The sequence below is a fragment of the Hippocampus bargibanti genome, linkage group LG04, assembly GCF_051943395.1.
Source record: "Hippocampus bargibanti isolate YZ-2025 linkage group LG04, ASM5194339v1, whole genome shotgun sequence".
Classification (NCBI taxonomy): domain Eukaryota; kingdom Metazoa; phylum Chordata; class Actinopteri; order Syngnathiformes; family Syngnathidae; genus Hippocampus; species Hippocampus bargibanti.
The window spans coordinates 12,030,534-12,045,756 of NC_142737.1; the positions used below are offsets into that span (position 1 = coordinate 12,030,534).

General features: G+C 42.5%; 2 protein-coding genes and 1 long non-coding RNA gene across 3 annotated transcripts; all 3 read left to right on the forward strand.

Annotated features, from left to right (window-relative positions):
- Window positions 1-453: 453 nt before the first annotated feature.
- LOC148899011 (synaptobrevin homolog YKT6) lies at window positions 454-5,905 on the forward strand. The gene is made up of 8 exons (XM_088994056.1): window positions 454-640; window positions 938-1,090; window positions 1,649-1,731; window positions 3,350-3,450; window positions 3,530-3,634; window positions 3,742-3,807; window positions 4,858-4,959; window positions 5,043-5,905. Exons 2-8 carry the CDS (start codon window positions 987-989, stop codon window positions 5,076-5,078), a joined length of 597 nt encoding a protein of 198 aa, XP_088850182.1. The 5' UTR covers window positions 454-640; window positions 938-986; the 3' UTR covers window positions 5,079-5,905.
- Window positions 5,906-7,465: 1,560 nt separating this feature from the next.
- LOC148899012 (uncharacterized) lies at window positions 7,466-10,198 on the forward strand. Its single transcript, XM_088995467.1, has 5 exons — window positions 7,466-7,621; window positions 7,960-8,011; window positions 8,436-8,507; window positions 8,617-8,701; window positions 8,783-10,198. The coding sequence occupies exons 1-5, from the start codon at window positions 7,559-7,561 to the stop codon at window positions 8,817-8,819; spliced, it is 309 nt and encodes a 102-aa protein (XP_088851593.1). The 5' UTR covers window positions 7,466-7,558; the 3' UTR covers window positions 8,820-10,198.
- Window positions 10,199-10,573: 375 nt separating this feature from the next.
- LOC148899013 (uncharacterized) lies at window positions 10,574-12,094 on the forward strand. Its single transcript, XR_016114849.1, has 2 exons — window positions 10,574-10,603; window positions 10,685-12,094. It is a non-coding gene; the product is annotated as an uncharacterized LOC148899013 (long non-coding RNA).
- The last annotated feature ends 3,129 nt before the right edge of the window (window positions 12,095-15,223 follow it).

The following is a 15,223-nucleotide window of genomic DNA, read 5'->3' on the forward strand; positions in this document are numbered from 1 at the left end:
TCTGAACCAAAACATACATCTTAAAGTGCGTGGTGGTACGACATTACAGTACATTTGAATTTTTCCTTTCATAACTTTGCTGCTGTGAAATGTAAATGTCACTACTGCGAGACTAACAAAGGTCAATCCAATCCTACATTTCTATTTACATTTGTAAGCAGTTTTTTGTCGTCTTGTTCTTTGCATTATTGCTGATAATTGTCACTCTTGTAAAAGTAAAGTACAGGACTATATGAATAAAGGAACAGGGATAAACGATTTGAAATCATTATTTCATATACATATAGCCTAATTATGATAATAATTGACATAATAAAATAATATGATAATCATTTTTATTATACAGGTAAAGCGCTATATAAATATGTTGTATATTTTATTGGATGATCTCCGCGGAACCATAGTTGCATTAGCCGGTTGTTTCTGACGTCTAAAAATACTGAGGGACCAAAAGATGGTTGTGACGTGGGATTGGTCTCAAGCAAAATAGCATTTTCCAAACTATTACACTGAGATTACGGCACTTCAGATTTCTGCCCTGAAACCGGACAGTCATTGTATATGTCGTGTAAATAACAGTACATTCGGTTTCTTGTTTTAACCAAGCGGGACGAGGCTGATAAATATATTTTTAAACCGGGTAAGTTAACCGAGAGGCCTCCGGAAAACAAGCTAGCATTTATAGCTAACCACCACTCGGCGTAATTTTAGCAAAGAATATTGGACTTCGTTCGTACTATTGTGTGATAATATGCTTGTATTTAATGACTGCATATTGTGTAAATCCAAACAAAAGTAAACATATAGTGGTGACAAACTCGGAACTTCTACCAGGGCGGCTAGTTGTTAGCCATCAAACAACGATGAGTTTGTACTTTGCATGCATATCCAAGGCGGATAATGCTTGTCATATGACCCGTGTCCCGTTCCACTTTAGATTATCCGGTGTGTGAGACTGTGTGTGCTGCGAGGGACCAGGCGGCATCATGAAGCTCTTCAGCCTGAGCGTTCATTATAAAGGAGCCACCAAAGCTAATCTCTTGAAAGCGGCGTACGAGCTCTCGTCCTTCGGCTTCTTTCAGAAATCCAGGTGCAATGTAGTTTAGGCTCATCACATATAATCTAATCATTTTATTTAAACCGTTTTTTAATGGTGTTATTAAATTACTTGTGGTTAATTAATATTAATCATTTATTAATCATTAATCAATCAATTTCTGCAGGCCTTCAATCACGCCAATCATTAAATTGCGAAATATTATACAATTCTGAAGTCTTATTTCACTCTCATTTTAGAACATTATTGTTCAAGAAAGGTAAGGAGAGGGATGATTAAAATCGGCTTGTTTTTAATAGGTGTTCCCTTTATGATGTAATTGGGTTAACATGTTATGGGGAAGAAATATGAATATTTCTATTGAGAAATTTGTTGAAATGTACAATTAGTAATTGTATCATTTTGTGTGCATGTCAGCTTAATGTTTGAAATAGTTACCTTGCCATTGAATAACCGTCAATATGTCCAAAAAGACTGGAAATGTGAATGATATTTGCAGACTTTTGCAACTCTATGCCAGATTCATCCCTGCTGCTTCATTTGCTTTTTTTTTGTACCTCTAACGCTGTTTATTGTGCGGTGATTATTCAGCATCCAGGAGTTTATGTCCTTCACCAGTGCCTTGATTGTTGAACGGACAACAGTTGGAACTCGTGCCTCTGTCAAAGAACAAGGTATAAATGTTTTCATGTTCACGCTATTCTTATATGGATTTACTCCATCCACCCGTATGCATCATATTCAGTTCAATGAAGACTCATTTGTCAGTCGGTGTTAGTTTGAATGTTTGCCTGCACTCTGTGATTGGCTGCCGACCAGTCCAGGGTCCAGCCCACCTGTGATCCAAATGTGGACAGATACTGTTTGAAATGTTACGATGGGGATTACAGCCCTTTTTAGAGAGCCCGTTGGTTTGGCTCGGCTCACGAATAAGAGGGGGAAATTATGATCATTTCTTTTGTTGAAATGTACAATTAGTCATTATATTATTTTGTGTGTATGTCCGCTTAATGTTTAAAATATTTACCTTTCCAATAAATAAGGTAGAGGTGGGACTCCACCAGGGGTCAGCTCTGAGCCCCTTCTTGTTTGCTATGGTGATAGACAGGCTGACAGACGATGTTCGACAAGAATCTCCTTGGACCATGATGTTTGCAGATGACATTGTGATCTGTAGCGAGAACGGGGAACAGGTGGCTGAGAAACTAGAGATGTAGAGATATGCCCTGGAAAGGAGAGGAATGAAGATCAGTGGCAGCAAGACGGAATACATGTGTGTGAATGAGAGGGATCCAAGTGCAAGAGTGATGCTACAGGGAGAAGAGATAAAGAAGGTGGAGGATTTTAAGTACTTGGGGTCAACTGTCCAGAGCAATGGAGAGTGTGGAAAAGAGGTGAAGAAGCGTATCCAGGCAGGCTGGAGCGGCTGGAGAAAAATGTCAGGTGTGATGTGTGATAGGAGGGTTTCAGCTAGGATGAAAGGAAAAGTGTATAAAACAGTGGTGAGACCAGCCATGATGTTTGGACTGGAGACGGTGCCGCTGAAGAAAAGACAGGAAGCAGAGCTGGAGGTAGCAGAGCTGAAGATGTTGAGGTTTTCTTTGGAAATGACCAGGTTGGATAGGATCAGGAATGAGTACATTAGAAGGACAACTCAAATTAGAGGCTTTGGAGAGAAAGTCAGAGAGGCCAGACTAAGATGGTTTGGACATGTCCAGAGGAGAGTGAGTGACTATATCGGGCGAAGGATGCTGAGTCTTGAACTGCCAGGCAGGAGACCGAGAGGAAGACCAAAGAGGAGGTTTATGGATGTGGTCAAAGACATGAAGGTAGCTGGTGTGAGGGAAGAGGATGCACAAAACCGGGATAGATGGAGGACATTGATTCGCTGTGGCGACCCCTGAGGGGAAAAGCCGAAAGGAAAAGTAGAAGACCTTTCCATTAAATAACCATCAATATTTCCAAAAAGACTGGAAATGTGAATGAATGAATTTTGGCTCCTCATTTCTTTATTTCTTTATTGTTGCTTAAATTAATTTTCGACCAAAAATAATGTACAATGATATGATATGAATTACAAATGCAACAAATATACAATATATGATTTTTTAAAATGTATATGACTTCATTTATATTAGTGTGCGTGTGTGTGTGTCTTCTACCACTGATATTGACCAATCACGTGCGACTTTAACCAAAGGGGAGGAGAGGCAGTCGCCTTAAGAGCCGGTTCGGTTGCAAACGACACACCACGAGTTAAATGCATTTTTACAAGTGATTGTTCTGCCACAGGGTACCTTTGTCACGTATACGTGAGGAATGATAACCTGGGCGCGGTAGTTATAGCGGACACAGAATATCCCCAGAGAGTCTGCTTCACGCTGCTTGACAAGGTGAGCGCACCTTTGCCCATGCCGCATGACACACACGCATATTCCGAGTCCTCTGTTGTGACGGTATCGTGTGTTTTAGGTGCTGGAGGAGTTTTCCAGACAGGTGGACAGTATAGACTGGCCCTCTGGTAACCCCGGCACCATTACTTACAACGGCCTAGACATTCACCTCGCCAAATATCAGGTATGTCAACTCTCAATCAGCTCATTCAAATATTTAAAAAAAATGATAACAGAGTGACTACAGTGCTGAACAAAAGTTTTGACATGACTGCTTGTTTTCCACTTCAGAATCCAAGGGAAGCAGATGCAATGTCCAAAGTGCAGGCGGAGCTGGACGACACAAAGATCATTTTGGTAGCGCAGACCTCTGCCCCCACAAGCCCCCATCCCTCCTGTTTGTCACATCAAAGCTAACTATGCTCAAATTCTACCTAGTCTCCCTATCATCAGTCGCATTGGCGACATTTTCGGCTGTTTTTGCATGCCACTCAAATCATCTTTCCCCATTCAGTTTTTGTTTGCATATGACTTGCTTTTTAAATTAACTTACCGTATTATGTGCACGATAAGGCGCACCTAAAAGAAAATGTTTTTCAAAAGCTGATCATGCACCTCATAATGCTTAGGTATAAAAAATGTTTGGAAATATGTCATTCGTTGAAGGTGCAAGGTTAAAATATGCCATCAATCAGGCTCCACAAACAACCCGCACAAGCCATCTGTACACTTGATGCAAAAAGCTATCAACCCAGCTAAACAGAACACAATTGATGAGCAACTAGGTAAAATTATCGCAGAGAAAGCACCTACAAGGGATCATTCCAGAAGATGGTGAAAGAAGAAGGTTACGTTCCGCATCAAGTGTTTAATGCTGATGAAACCGGCCACTCCATTCCATCAAGCCATCGACCATCACAATGGTCACTAAAACGACTTTATTGTACAGTACGGTTTATTTATTTAATTATAATACCATAGCACATTTATTATACATAAAATAAGGTATATTCCGTGTAGTTTTAAGGCATAGAAAATTATGTTTTATGGGGACCTGGGAACGGATTATTCTCATTTTAATGGTTTCCTATGGGAAAATAATTTTTGGGATACACACTTTTCGCCTTACACACTGTCTGGGACAGAATTAAATTCGTAAGCCAAGGTATCAATGTACAGTCATTTTTATTTGATTTCATAAAAAAAATATATTTCAATTTTGGTAGTTTTTTGTTAGATTGATCATGATGACAGAAAACATTTGTTGGAAAAACACAATCAGGGTATACCAGTGAAACAAGCAATTGCGAAAAGGTTGACGTCAAGTCTACAACTAACTTTCAATTGCATTGTTTCTTCTTTGTGCAATGCTGATTTGTTTTTGTGTGTGTGGTCTGGTGTGTGTAGCACAAGACCATGGAAAGTTTGTTGGAGAGAGGAGAGAAACTGGACGACCTTGTGGCCAAGTCAGAGCACCTGGGGACCCAGTCCAAAGCCTTTTATAAAACCGTGAGTGCCAGGCATATTTTTTTTTTTTTAAGACAAGCTACTTTTTTATGACCTCGTTTTATTCTTTGGTTCCTCTCCAACAGGCAAGGAAACAAAACTCCTGCTGCGAGATCATGTGATCATGCCGCCTCGTCCCCCACGGACACGCCTCTTCTCAGTCTAATCAATCTTTGCCTTCCTACTCATCCCGATCCTACATCCCCCATCGAGCGCCAGCCGCACGATCTCAACGCCGCATGAGGAAGGTTAACTTCCACCCGTGATTTTCGCTGATGGGGGGTGGAGGAGTGATTCGGGTCCGAGGAACATTTTGAAGGACGAACCCGCATGTCGTTGTCTTTTGATGACGTGTCATCATCTGGATTGCATTATGTCTTAAATGTGGCTTTTTTTTCTCCAGTGACATCTCAAAAAAACATTTATATGCTACGCATCAGCTTCATCTTGTTCATTGAACTTGCCGACATTCCCGCTGTGGCTGATTGTGTTTGTATGGTGTTAACGCAGAGTGAACATGTATCCCGCCCGCACATCACAATGTTGGTTAATGATAAGGATGCTATGCTCAAATAGAATTATTGCCCTAAAACACTAAAATGGATTTATTAATTTGCCCAAAGGACACTCCAACATTCCCCTGCTGCCCCACCTTTTTTTAATCTACAAAATGAAAATGTTTTGTCTGCTTTCATTCACATGTGTGTGTGTGTGTACGACGTGTATGGCTGAATTCACGAGTGACTGTGTTTGTGTGTTTCTGGCTTTTACAGTGTAAACTTGTGCAATATCTACACAGACTGCTGTCTCTTAACAAAGCAGACATGTTACTCATAAGTGGTCACCAAACTGGCCTTTGTACACTTGTCTTATGGGTTCTCTAACTACCCCACATGACGCCTGTGCAGGGGTTGATTCTTGATTTAATAAATACTTATCTGGGTTAAAATCTGTCTGTGTAAGCTCTCAGTCGTACAGGAGTGGTCCATCGATGAGAAGGTTTCTTCAGCCGTCATCTGTACAAAAGTGAAGGTTTCGGACGTTTCGCCTCACTTTAGTTCGCTGACGAAGCCTCTTGGATAGGAGGCGAAACGTCCGAAACCTTCACTTTTGTACAGATGACGGCTGAAGAAACCTTCTCATCAATGTGTTTTCTCTGTATTGTAAATCTGCATTTTGTAGCCCTTGTGATTAGAGAGCTGGGTTTAAAATGGTTGATTTTTAAAAGATGAGTACAGTATACATGAAAATCCTCAAACTTGATATCCGCCAGATAAGGTTTGTGATTTCTTCTCGATCCCACAGGTTTGTTTTTAATTTGAAGGGGCTATAACCTGAATAAATGGTGAGCACCAAGATGCCATAGTAGCAAAAGTTTTATTTTACACATGGCTTATGACACTCCTTGAACTGACTCAAATTGTGACTGAAATGTAGGCATGCAAACCAAAAGACCATGATGCAGTCTGCATATTGCTTTATTTTTTCATAAAGGATTTCAGATACATAATTATGCCCTTAATATCGGCATAGTTGCGACTAAATTATTTTAATCAGTGGCGGGCTGGATGTCATCGCTAGGCCTTCAGTAGTGCTACGTCTGAATCAATCCAGACTGAAAAAAAGTGTGGTGTGATTTACTACAAGTCCACTAGAGGCTACCATTAGCCAGGAAATAAATTCCCGCCCTTTCTTAATGATGTCCATCTTTTCTTGAAAAGTACGTCTTGAAAATGGCTTTAACAGTAAATCTCCAACCAAATCAATTTCTTCTCGTCCTTCAGCCATTGTGGGTTGACAAAACTGCAATTATATCAACACAATATATTGCTTATGTAGCTCGCTAACGATACTGTATGCTAGCTGTGGTTAGCATGCCTTCGTCTCGAGCGGCTTTTGATTACAGCAGTTTTCGCAAACGATGATTGGCGAGTGGCCAATCATCGTTTGCGAAAACTCTGACGTTAACCAGCGTTTGCAAGAAGCCGTTGGTATCCCTTTTGGGTTGCCAGGTAGCTGCTTGACCCTGGTAACAAATGATGGTTGAAATGTAAATACAAAAACACACGCTAGGAAGCAGTGCAGCATGGGAAAAGGAATAAAAGGAAACTGAAAGACAATTTGGAATTATTTAATATGAATTTATCGACAAAATATAATTAACATCAGTGCGTGATTCAGATATAGTTAGGCCAGCTGAGAAGGCTTTGCAGGCCTTGACGGTCCGCCACTTATTTTAATATTGGTAAAATTGCGACTCCAGTCCGAAAAAAAATAAATGTTGCACACTCAGCTTTTTCTATGTGGGAGGTCCAATTGAATAGGAAAATGCACACTGACGAGGTTTTAAAAAGCTGGTTAATCTAAAACGCTTGAAATGATGTTTCTATAAATTCAAAGTAACGATAGTTTTGAAGTGTTTGTAATTTTATTTCGTAATTTCAGACATTGATCAAAACACGACGCCAAACGCCTTCCTCGTGTCCCAAATTCTGTGATGAGAAATCCAATGTTTGTTGACGTACATGAACGCCTCACGCCCACTGGCGCACAGCTGAAGCGAGACGAAAACATGCGCTGGTGACTTGTGATCGTCTCCAAAATGTGGACCGAAGCGCAAGACGACAGCAAATTTGCACGAAACCGCATCGTCAACACTTCGGGGGTAAGAAAGTGAACGGTGAAAGAAGTCTTGTCGTCTTTTGTAAAGAACAACGCTTGCTTGGAGTGGCGCAGTACTTCGAAGTTGCAACGCGTTGTCGACTTATAAAGCGCCTCACTTGGTTATTTCACTCGACAACATGCTTTCTTTATCTTGTGGAAATTCTGGTCAACAATAATTTCTTATCTTCCATGTTTACTTTGTGCCTTCGCCAAGTTGTTTGGGACTGTTTTCTATCCTGAATGTCCAACTTGCATGACTCCTTTTCATTTGAAAAGAGCACATTATTTACACTGTACGTTATTTGTTAAAACGTGATTATCCGGCTCATTTTTTTCCAGATAGTTGATCCAGATCTGACCTGGCAGGATTTTCAGGCTCTGCAGAGAAACGGTAGGTTTCATTTCTTCTTTTTTAGTGATCATGTTAAGTTTCAGAAATCATAAATCGGGAGATTTTCGTACTCGCGACTCTGTGATGCGTGTTAAAATAATGTGAACGCTACAGAAGTGTAAATTAGAAAGAAGTAAATAAAACACAAAAAATGCTTTCATTGTTTATACATTCAATTAGTATAAAATGTATTTAGTTTTTTTACGTTTTCTTTTGTTTCACCTTACAAATGAACTGTCTGCATTGTGACAATAGTTGCTTTATAAAGTGAGTATTGTGCTCAAAATCGGGAGTCTCACGACCAAATTGTGAGACTTAACGTGTGACTTATACCGTTTCTCTCTCTCTTTCTCCCCACCACTTCTTCTAAAGAGTATGATAAATTAAATTGATGTGTAATTCAATTTCCCTGGCTCCCCAAAAGGTCCCACCACAACAGCAGCTCGTCCATCAAGCACAGAAGATGCATTAAACACAAGCAATGGAATCATTCCAGGTGAGTACAACACAAGGCATATCAGCATTTGTTGGAGGATTGATTTCTGCTGAAAAATGGCTGGAAAAAAAAGACTTTTGGACTCTGGAGTAAAATGATGGTCGCACAGGTGCCATTGCGGCCGCATTGTTTATCGCAATGTTACTGGGCCTCTATGCCGTGCTGTGGAAATGTATGGTGTCACCCCCACAAAGGTACCGGTCTCTACACAACAACAAATCTACATTGGTGATGAAATTGAGCAAATACTCCATTTTCGAATGTCTCCCTTTCAGAAAAGGCCGGAAGCTGAGAGCGAGAATTACCGCGTGATGACAGGACTGGGATGGCATGTTGTAAAATATTTGTACTTTTTTTTGTTCTCATAAGTTCTTTTCTACAAAAGGTGTGGCCTGACTTGCTTAAGAGCCTCCATTTTAAACAATGTATTGTTGAAAAGTTTGCTGATCTTTGCTTTGGGAACTACTGAGGGCAGAGGCCACTGGCTCCTTGAACAACTGATAACCGTGTGTGTGTCTGTGTGCGTGTGTGTGTGTGTGTGTGTGTGTTTGTTTGTTGCCATTCTAAAAAGTCAAAATTCCAGTTTGTCATTCCAAATATTATGTCCAACCCTGAAAACAAAAGACAAAAATGGCACCACTAGATTCAAGTGCTACTTTTAAAGGACAACCGACGCCTTCTGACAAGTTGTGTCCATAATTTGTCAAATCACTTCGAATGACTTCCACTGAGCGTATTTTACAAAGATTCCACCGCATATAGCTATATTTTACGTTTTAAGACTCGCGCTGAATATTTAGGAAGTCTTGTTTTCGAGTTGGTGACGATTCCTGACGTCACGTCACGTCAGGAACGCCCCTGAGCGAGAAAGCGACACACAATGCATTTTGGGTACTATGTTTGGTCTGAAAACATCATGTTGATCCATGAAACACTTAAATAACGCGATGGTGAATCGTTGTGTGTTGCACCAAGAGACTACTATTTGATACTAGTTGACACAAATTCCCAGCAGACAAAGCAGCCCATTTCCAACAGAGCTTGGGCGCCATCTTGTGCATTTTCCGGGATACTACATTGGAGTCCTAACGGCTCAATTGATACGGAAGTACTTCTTTAATCGATTGCAAACATTTATGCTTTCCTCTTCAGAACTATTTGAATCATATTCATAACTGGATGAATAACAAGAAAGCATCTTCTCCGAATCTGAAGCCATTGTTTTGATTCTCGAGCAAGGCAAGACGTCCTGGCGTGACGTCACGAACAAGGGGGCGGGACCTTCTGAAAGGGAAACTTTCTGAGGTCATTTTGAAGTAGTTTTGGCACACTTAAACTCATTTTTATTGGTGTTTTGCATTTGACAAAAAGTATCAGCCTGCGTGTTTTGGGTGTTTTAGATGCTATAAAACGTTTTTCTGATGTCAGTTAGGAAACAAAAAAATGGTGTCGGTTGTTCTTTAAGAGTACATTTGAATATATGTTATTTTGGTAAGACAATCCCTTTAAATTCATAACAGTGTTTTTTTTTCTTCAGTTTTGCCCTACTATTCCATTCGTACAAGACAAATAACCAATTGCTTTGCATGCATTTTATGATCTTTCCACTGTGTACATATTAAGAGTACCGGTAAACTGTGACATTCTCCTGGTGGACTGTGAACCTGAATAAATGTGAACTTTTTTGTGAATAGAGAAACGATCTTGCCTATTCAATTTGTCTCTGTCATGAGTTTTAGCTAATGCCCATCTCACGGTAAGATCAGAGCATTGTCATCAAATGGTGAGTCTAGTTTTTGCTTTTTTTGAATGTTGCTGTGCCCATGACCATTTTGTGTTTGGGAGCCTTTTACGAGCGAGTTGCTTGTTCTGTAGCCACAAAGGGACATAAGTCTTCTTGTGCCGGTCCCAAGCCCGGATAAATACAGAGGGTTGTGTCAGGAAGGGCATCCGACGTAAAAGCTTGGCCAAAACAAACGTGCGGATCAAACCTCTAAAGACGGAGGACACTGATTTGCTGTGGCGACCCCGTCAAGGGAAAAGCCGAAAGGAAAAGAAGAAGACTGCTGGAAATGTATGGTGTCACCCCCACAAAGGTACCGGTCTCTACACAACAACAAATCTACATTGGTGATGAAATTGAGCAAATACTCCATTTTCGAATGTCTCCCTTTCAGAAAAGGCCGGAAGCTGAGAGCGAGAATTACCGCGTGATGACAGGACTGGGATGGCATGTTGTAAAATATTTGTACTTTTTTTTGTTCTCATAAGTTCTTTTCTACAAAAGGTGTGGCCTGACTTGCTTAAGAGCCTCCATTTTAAACAATGTATTGTTGAAAAGTTTGCTGATCTTTGCTTTGGGAACTACTGAGGGCAGAGGCCACTGGCTCCTTGAACAACTGATAACCGTGTGTGTGTCTGTGTGCGTGTGTGTGTGTGTTTGTTTGTTTGTTGCCATTCTAAAAAGTCAAAATTCCAGTTTGTCATTCCAAATATTATGTCCAACCCTGAAAACAAAAGACAAAAATGGCACCACTAGATTCAAGTGCTACTTTTAAAGGACAACCGACGCCTTCTGACAAGTTGTGTCCATAATTTGTCAAATCACTTCGAATGACTTCCACTGAGCGTATTTTACAAAGATTCCACCGCATATAGCTATATTTTACGTTTTAAGACTCGCGCTGAATATTTAGGAAGTCTTGTTTTCGAGTTGGTGACGATTCCTGACGTCACGTCACGTCAGGAACGCCCCTGAGCGAGAAAGCGACACACAATGCATTTTGGGTACTATGTTTGGTCTGAAAACATCATGTTGATCCATGAAACACTTAAATAACGCGATGGTGAATCGTTGTGTGTTGCACCAAGAGACTACTATTTGATACTAGTTGACACAAATTCCCAGCAGACAAAGCAGCCCATTTCCAACAGAGCTTGGGCGCCATCTTGTGCATTTTCCGGGATACTACATTGGAGTCCTAACGGCTCAATTGATACGGAAGTACTTCTTTAATCGATTGCAAACATTTATGCTTTCCTCTTCAGAACTATTTGAATCATATTCATAACTGGATGAATAACAAGAAAGCATCTTCTCCGAATCTGAAGCCATTGTTTTGATTCTCGAGCAAGGCAAGACGTCCTGGCGTGACGTCACGAACAAGGGGGCGGGACCTTCTGAAAGGGAAACTTTCTGAGGTCATTTTGAAGTAGTTTTGGCACACTTAAACTCATTTTTATTGGTGTTTTGCATTTGACAAAAAGTATCAGCCTGCGTGTTTTGGGTGTTTTAGATGCTATAAAACGTTTTTCTGATGTCAGTTAGGAAACAAAAAAATGGTGTCGGTTGTTCTTTAAGAGTACATTTGAATATATGTTATTTTGGTAAGACAATCCCTTTAAATTCATAACAGTGTTTTTTTTTCTTCAGTTTTGCCCTACTATTCCATTCGTACAAGACAAATAACCAATTGCTTTGCATGCATTTTATGATCTTTCCACTGTGTACATATTAAGAGTACCGCTAAACTGTGACATTCTCCTGGTGGACTGTGAACCTGAATAAATGTGAACTTTTTTGTGAATAGAGAAACGATCTTGCCTATTCAATTTGTCTCTGTCATGTGTTTTAGCTAATGCCCATTTCACGGTAAGATCAGAGCATTGTCATGAAATGGTGAGTGTAGTTTTTGCTTTTTTGAATGTTGCTGTGCTGATGACCATTTTGTGTTTGGGAGCCTTTTACGAGCGAGTTGCTTGTTCTGTAGCCACAAAGGGACATAAGTCTTCTTGTGCCGGTCCCAAGCCCGGATAAATACAGAGGGTTGTGTCAGGAAGGGCATCCGACGTAAAAGCTTGGCCAAAACAAACGTGCGGATCAAACCTCTAAAGACGGAGGACACTGATTTGCTGTGGCGACCCCGTCAAGGGAAAAGCCGAAAGGAAAAGAAGAAGAAAGTCAAAGTCAAGTCAAAGTCAAAGTCAGCTTTATTGTCAAATATGCTAATATGCATGACATACAGCACAGATCCGAAATTAATGTTCGCTTCGGTTTTACTCCAGCGTGCAAAGACATGGCCAAGGCACTTTAACGTGGCTAAAAAAGTTACATACAATTCGACAAGGGCAGCAATACATGTAATTTCTGTCATGTAAAGTGAGGTCAGTGTCGTATGGAAAGTGAGGTAGTGACGTATGTAAAGTGAGGTATGACATATGTATAAGTGATTGGAAGTGACGTACATAAAGTGACGTAATGTCGTAATTGCAAAACAAACAACTAGAAAGTTGAAGTGAGGTCTTGTCTAATGAGAAATAACAAAAAAAATAGAGTTCAGGATGATCGTACAGCATAGTAGCGTGTACTCAGAGTTCGGTGCAGTGTGGCAGTGGGATTAGGAGCTGGGCAGGGCTGGGAGGGAGTTGAGTCTCCAGATGCCTGAGTGGCAGGAAACTGTCCTTGACTGCTGGTCTTGGCTCGGAGTACTCCGGCAGTCTCCGACCCGATGGCAGCAGGCTGAAGAGGCTGTGGGAGGGTGGTGGGATCGCCAGCGATCCGGATGGCTCTGCGGGTGAGGCGGGTGTAAGTAGATGTCCTGAAGGGGTGAGAGAGAACCGATGATCTTCTCAGCTGTCCTCACGATGCGTGAGAGTCTTACGGCAGGACACGTGCAGGCGCCGTACCACACAGTGATACTAGCTGGTCATGGATGCTCTCTATGGTACGCGGTAAAGGAGGTCGTGATGGGGGTCGGGGGCTCCGAACTCTTTTGAGCTTGCGGAGGAAGTACAAGGCGCTGGTGGGCTCTCTTGGCCATTGATGCCGTGTTGTGGCTCCAGGACAGGTCATCGGATATGTGCACTCCCAGGAACTTGGTGCTGCTCAACTCTCTCCACTGCAGCACCGTCGATGGTTAGTGGAGCATGCTGGGGGCACTCTCCTGAAGTCCACAACAATCTCCTTCGTCTTCTCCACATTCAGACGGAGATTGTTGTCCTTGCACCACGTGGCCAAGGCGGCTGACCTCGTCTGTAGGCTGTCTCCTCGTCGTTGTTGATGAGGCCCACCACAGTCGTGTCATCCGCAAACTTTATGAAGAGGTTGGAGCTGGGTGATGATGGTGAGCAGTCGTGCGTGAGCAGAGTGAAGAGGAGGGGGCTCAGCACACACCCCTGGGGGGCCCCTGTGTTCAGCGTGATGGTGCTGGAAGTGTTGTCGCCAACTCTGACTGCCTGTGGTCTCCCCGTCAGGAAGTCCAGCAGCCAGTTGCACAGGGAGGTGCTGATCCCCAGTTTGCTCAGTTTATTGGTAAGCTGTTGGGGGATGATTGTGTTGAATGCTGAGCTGAAGTCGATGAACAGCATTCTGACGTAGGAGTCTCTGGTCTCCAGGTGGGTGAGCGCTGTGTGGAGAGCAGTGGAGATGGCATCATCGGTCGAGCGGTTGGGCCGATATGCAAATTGGAAGGGGTCATGGGTGGGGGGGAGGGCAGCCTTGATGTGGTTCATAACTAGCCGCTCGAAGCACTTCATGAGGATGGGAGTGAGTGCGACCGGGCGGTAGTCATTGTGGCAGGTGGGGGACGACTTCTTCGGGACCGGGATAATGGTGGTGGCTTTGAGGCACGTGGGCACAACAGCCTGGCTCAGGGAGGTGTTGAAGATGTCCGTGAAGACATCTGTGAGCTCCACAGCGCAGTCTCTCAGAACACGGCCAGGAATGCCGTCGGGACCCGGGGCTTTTCGTGCGTTGGTCCCTCTGAGGGATCGCCTCACGCTGTCCTGGGACAGTGTCAGCACCTGTTCGCCGGGAGGTGGTGGGGTCTTCTGTGCTGGAGTGCTGTTGTCTGCCTCGAAGCGGGCGAAGAAGTCGTTCAGCTGGTTCAGCAGAGTGGTGGAGTTCTCGCAGGTCTGTGGAGTGGGCTTGTAGTCTGTGATGGTCTGTATCCCACGCCACAGGTTCCTGGTGTCACTGCTGTCTTTGAAGTGGTTGGCGATCCTCCTGGAGTGCTGTCTCTTGGCCATCCTGATGCCACGTGACAGGTTGGCCCTGGCTGTCCTCAGGCCTTTTTTTGAATGTTGCTGTGCCCATGACCATTTTGTGTTTGGGAGCCTTTTACGAGCGAGTTGCTTGTTCTGTAGCCACAAAGGGACATAAGTCTTCTTGTGCCGGTCCCAAGCCCGGATAAATACAGAGGGTTGTGTCAGGAAGGGCATCCGACGTAAAAGCTTGGCCAAAACAAACGTGCGGATCAAACCTCTAAAGACGGAGGACACTGATTTGCTGTGGCGACCCCGTCAAGGGAAAAGCCGAAAGGAAAAGAAGAAGACTGCCATTCATGAATTAACTTGGAAATTGAAAATATGACGTAGAGCGCCATTCCCGAATTTGTTCGGGTTCGGTTTTTGCTTGTTTGGGTGACGATAAAGAGTTGGCCATGGCCTCTGGCAATGTTTTTTTCCTTTCCGCAAGGGGGCAGCATTTCCATTTTTGTCCATGTTAGTGCTCTGTTCCAGCTTCAGCTGTTGTGAAAAGGCAATATAAACTAATATGTATGTATTGCAGTGTATTTTGGACAGTCGTCCTCATTTCAAGCTCGTATAACTCCAGACCCATATAATTTAGGAATTAACTCATTTATTTCAGGCAAAAGAAGAGAGTCTAAAAATAGATAGCTAATGGATAGCTAGCTAGATAAATAGCTAATAGATAG

Excerpts from the sequence above, each read along its gene's own strand:
- LOC148899012 (XM_088995467.1), top strand. The coding sequence starts at position 7,559 with ATGTGGACCGAAGCGCAAGACGACAGCAAATTTGCACGAAACCGCATC. Across the intron at positions 7,622-7,959 it reads GCATCGTCAACACTTCGGGG|ATAGTTGATCCAGATCTGAC; the intron begins GTAAGAAAGTGA and ends ATTTTTTTCCAG. Across the intron at positions 8,702-8,782 it reads ATGGTGTCACCCCCACAAAG|AAAAGGCCGGAAGCTGAGAG; the intron begins GTACCGGTCTCT and ends TCTCCCTTTCAG.
- LOC148899011 (XM_088994056.1), top strand. The coding sequence starts at position 987 with ATGAAGCTCTTCAGCCTGAGCGTTCATTATAAAGGAGCCACCAAAGCT. Across the intron at positions 3,451-3,529 it reads GCTTCACGCTGCTTGACAAG|GTGCTGGAGGAGTTTTCCAG; the intron begins GTGAGCGCACCT and ends CGTGTGTTTTAG. Across the intron at positions 3,808-4,857 it reads ACGACACAAAGATCATTTTG|CACAAGACCATGGAAAGTTT; the intron begins GTAGCGCAGACC and ends TGGTGTGTGTAG.